The sequence below is a fragment of the Pteropus vampyrus genome, unplaced genomic scaffold (assembly GCF_000151845.1).
Source record: "Pteropus vampyrus isolate Shadow unplaced genomic scaffold, Pvam_2.0 Scaffold456, whole genome shotgun sequence".
In the NCBI taxonomy this organism is placed as follows: Eukaryota; Metazoa; Chordata; class Mammalia; order Chiroptera; family Pteropodidae; genus Pteropus; species Pteropus vampyrus.
Window position 1 is genome coordinate 330,090 of NW_011889237.1, and position 4,852 is coordinate 334,941.

General features: G+C 49.9%; 1 protein-coding gene and 1 pseudogene across 1 annotated transcript in view; both read right to left on the reverse strand.

Annotated features, from left to right (window-relative positions):
* Nucleotides 1-1,101, reverse strand: part of BRI3BP (BRI3 binding protein) — a 14,378-nt gene extending 13,277 nt beyond the window's left edge. The window contains exon 1 of the mRNA XM_011381899.2: nucleotides 981-1,101. Coding sequence (XP_011380201.1) covers nucleotides 981-1,041 — 61 coding nt within the window. The 5' untranslated portion in view covers nucleotides 1,042-1,101. The remainder of the gene's footprint in view (nucleotides 1-980) is intronic.
* Nucleotides 1,102-1,513: 412 nt separating this feature from the next.
* LOC111732414 lies at nucleotides 1,514-1,632 on the reverse strand (annotated as a pseudogene).
* Nucleotides 1,633-4,852: the final 3,220 nt, after the last annotated feature.

Sequence of the window (4,852 nt, forward strand, 5' to 3'; positions counted from 1 at the left end):
CCGTGCCTCTGGTCCATCTGGCTCTTCCCGCGTTATATCCTTTGTAATAAACCAGCAATCTAGGAAACTGGTTTCCTGTCTTCCGCGAGACGCCCCAGCAAATTATGTGGCCCCGAGGAGGGGGTCGTGGGAACCTCTGATTCATAGGTGTTCAGCCAGAAGCACGGGGGGACAACCTGGACTTACAACTGGCATCTGAAGTGGGGGCGGTCTTGTGGGACCGAGCCCTTGCCGGGTGGGGTCTAAAGAATGTGACGCCCTCTCCAGGGAGATCACCTCAGAGTTGAGTTGTTTTGGTCAGTGGCAGGCGGAGGGTGCCTAGGTGACCAGCCCCGTAAAAACCCTGGGCACTGCGTCTCTAAGGAGCTCCCCTGGTAGACAGCACTTCACGCATATTGTCACAGCTCACTGCTGGGGAATTAAGAGCATCCTCTGTGACTCTCCTGGGAGAAGACTCTGGAAGCTGGATCCTGCTCTCTTCTGGGCTTCACCCCACGTGGCTTTTCCCTTGGCCGATTATGCCTTGTGCCCTTTCACTGGGATAAACCACAGCCATGAGTACGACCACGTGCCGGGTCCTGTGAGCCTTCCTAGAGTGTCCCCGAGCTTGGGGGTGGTCTCGGGGCCGCTGACACAGGAGGCTGCTGCAGACTTCCTGGAGAGAGAGGTGGCAGCCCAGGCCTGGGCTGTGTTCTTGACTCCAACAGTTCCAGCAGCAGCCCCCGAATCCCGTGGCAGGGCACAACCCACCGGCGCCTTATCCTAGAAGCATCTGTGAATCCCAGCTTCGATGGACCATTTACGGATGCAGCTACTACGATAAGGAGTTTTCGTCCGCATCCTCGCTGCCCCTCCCCCCGCCACGATACGGCATCTAACCACTCAGCTAACCTGACCCGTGGGTGCCGGTTTCACACTTTCAAGAACCACAGGAATGAAACAGCGCCTTGAATGAACGCTCCCCTCCCCGCCAAACCTACCGTCAAGGCCAAGAACATCCATGACATCCGTCCAAACTTTCCACACCGTTTCCATAAACATATCCACTCCCAGCACGAATCTCTCGGTCAGCCTGGTCAAGAACTGCAGAGACAAGGGAAGCGCGTTAGTAACTCAGCCAAGCTCCTCAGGTCGGACGTCAGCAGGAACAGCCGCTGATAACAGCGGCCACACTGGGAGTGGCCGAGGAGCCCAGGGGACTGACTTGAGCTCGGGCCATAGTCAGTGGTGCAAGAACGGAACAGACTTTGGCCCAACCTCCCTTCCGCAGGCCGAGCAATGCACCATGGGAGACGAAGGGCTCTACAGGCGGCTTCGCTCCCCATCTGATTTCTTCTGGAAACTTCTGCTCGCACTTTTGTTAACATCTCTGCTTTCCTCTGCCTGATTTCTCATTCCTATTTTTATGTATGTTAGTTTGTTTATGTATTTTTAGGCAAGGCAACCCTTGGTTGACCTCACAGATTGCAAGGACCTTGTCAGCTTGCAATCCCTTATTTTTTTAATTTTTTAACGCCTACAGCACCTGATCTTCCCTGGTGGTCTCCCATCCAAGTACTAACCGGGCCCGACCCTGCTTGGCTTCCGAGATCAAACGGGATCGGTCTTGTTCAGGATGACATGGCCATAGACTATGTTAGTTTAAAATTTTTTTCAATTACAGTTGACATTCAATATTATATTTGTGATGAGATATTGATATGCCTCACAAAGCGATCACTCTAAGTCTAATACCCATCTGACACTGTACGTGGTTTATTATTAAAAAAACTCGGGACAGCTCCATAGCGTAGTGGTTAGCACGTCTGCTTTACACGCAGAAGGTCTTGAGTTCACACCCCAGGTGGAACCGTGGACCATACCCCGGGTGTGCCAGTCCCCTCAAGTGCACTGGGGAACACCTGGCCCCGGGTGCATGCCATGAGCGTGTAGGAGGAGACGCCCCGCCTTCAGAAATTCAATTCTTAAGGGGAAACGGCAAAATCTATAGGTCAAGGGTGGAAGTTGCGGGGGTGGGGAATTAAAGAGGGGGAAGAAAACTCGTACAAGATGTTTAAGAAATGATGAAATGAAGTGTTTTTTTTTTTTTTTTGAGTAGGTTATATTCTATACACATGGTACAAAACCCAAGGCTGCAAATGGGAATTCAGCGAAAAGCGAGCCTCCCGCCTCACTCCCCTCCTGGACGGCATCATCATCAGCACCAATTCTGTAGATGCCTCCTGGATGCACCAGGTGAATAACGGCATAGGCCAATATTTTGTCCACAAATGGCAGCCTATGCGGGAGGTTCAGTAGTTTTTCTCACATAAAACACTCTCTCGGTGATTATTCAACCTCGGCCCACACAGAGCGGCCTCGCTCTTTCTAAAGATGGGCTACCTGCAGCTGTTTAACCAAGTCCATACTGATAGACACCTAGGCCATTACAGCCTGGGCCATTACAGCCAACAGGACCCTGAACATGTGGCTCACGTGTGGAGAATCAACGCCTCGGGGTGAAGTGGCTACGGCATTTTAAATGGGAGATCCTGGGTGGATCTCGCCCGTAGGACGGAGGGAAAAGAAGAAGCAGGGTTGAATCAGCCACCGAAAGAACAGAGGCCAGCGACTTCTGTGCTGGCACCGTGCCCTGGCTGAGTGCGCCAGGGCCCAGGAGTTTCACTGCCAGGGTTTAAATCCCAGCTCTGCCTCTTTCTAGGCAGGTCGGCCAGGGGCATGTTGCATGTATTCTTAAAACGTCCAAGGCTTCAGCTGACAGAGGCAACAGCACCTACCTGCCCTGTCCACTTCCTGTGAAGTGCGTTGAGCACTTGGTAAATGGTCAGAATTCTTACTGACGCTCAATATTCTGATGGAGCGTCGTCCCCAATTCAAGGACATTACCCTCAGTTAATTGCACTAAAGGGACCTATATATTTAAAGACCATGCGGCCATCAGCTGATGAAGGATAAATAAAACCCAGTGTAGCCACATAATGGGATATCTGGCCATAAAAAAAGCACTGATACATGCTTCCGACATGGATGAACCCTGAAAACCTTATGCGAAGGAAGGTGGACGCGAAGATCACGTGTTGTATGATTCCTTTTGTATGAAATGTCCAGAACAGGCAAATCCATAGAGACAGAAATCGGATTAGTGGCTGCCGGGGGCTGGGAGCTGGGAGCAATGTCTGGCTACAGGATTTCTTTTTGGAGAGATGACAATGTTCTAACGTCGGCCATGGTGGTGGCTGCGTAACTCTGTGTACTAACGCCCACCGAACTGTGTACTTTAAATGGGCGAACTGTATGCGACGTAAATTCCACCGCTATAAGGCTGCTATCTAGAAAATGGAAGGGTTCGAAAAAGATAATGGGAAGTCGATTAAAAAAAAATCACCGAAAGACTATGTGGAGAATTCCAGAAAAAAGTATACATGTGAGACAGAAGGGAGGGTGAATGCCCCCCTCTCTGGCGGAGGGGAGACAGGGGGTGCGAGAGTCTCTTCGCCAGGGAAGAAGGCACACTGGTGTCGGTTTAGTTATAATTTTTGTTGTTGTTGTTGTTAAGAAGCTTCATTGACAGATCATTTACAGACCATAAAGTCCAGGCACGATCATATATAATTCAGCGGTTTTTAGAATATTCACAAGGTTTGTACAACCATCATCATAATATAATTTTAGAATATTTTTATCACGCCAAAGAAGCCTTGTCACTCCCTGTCCCCTTCTCCCCCCGACCCAGGCAACCATTAATCTACTTCCAGTCTCCATGGATTTGCTTTTCCTGGACTTTTCATACACATGGAATCCTACGATACGTGACCTTCGGTGCCTGGCTCCTCCCATTCAAAATAACATTTTCAAGGTCGACTCGTGTTGTTGCACGTGTCAGTGTACTTCACTCTTCTTACGGCCAAATGCCACTCCCTTGTACAGACATATCACGTTCTGTTTTTCTGCCCTAATTCTCCAAAGCACGTACAATTTGTACCTGTGTGTCAATAGACAGTGATGTTTACAATTTATTCAGATGGAGGCTCAAGGAAAGGGCTCCACGCGAAGGCTTTTGTAAGAGGAGGATGTAAGGGGGCAGTTGTTTGGGACGGAAGAGACCTTACTGCTGAGCCTCGGTGCCTCGGTTTTCACCGCTGTGAAATGGGATGAAGGGAGGACTTGTCGTTGGAACCTGTACAGACCTCGGCTCGGGGCCAGCACACAGCACGTGCCCAGGTGTCAGGGCTCCTCGGGCTGCTTCTGTCAGACCCATGCTCAAATGGCTTCGCTCCCAACTGACATATCTTAGATTAGCTTAAAAATGCTATTCCGGGTTCAAAATATTTTTGATGGGGGGGTAGATGTAACAACAATGGCATTGGGGGAATGAGTGGAAAAGGTTAAAAGATTAAGAAACACAAATTGGCAGTTACAAAACAGCGTAGGGAGTATGGTCAGCTATACTATAATAACCCTGGATGGTGCCAGGGGGGTGCTAGCCTTATCGGGGTGATCGCTTTATAAGTTATAGAAATGTCTCACCGCTATGCTGTAGACCTGACACTAATATGATATTGTATGTCAACAGCAATTGAAAAAAAAAAATTTTTTTTTTTTGAAATGGAAGAAAGTTGATCCACAGAAGTGCCGGGTGATGGGTGTAGGGCTCATCACGCCATTCTTTCTCCCTTCGCGTATGTCGGACAATTTTCAGAATGAAAAGTTAAAACAAGGGAGATTCGGGTGAACAAACTGAGGAGGTCTGCGGCCACGGCCATGGGAGGGGACAGAGGGACTCAAACTTGGGATCGCCCCTCCCCTCGCGGCAGAGGGGCCTGGACACCCAACCCCAGAGGGCTTCCCGCCC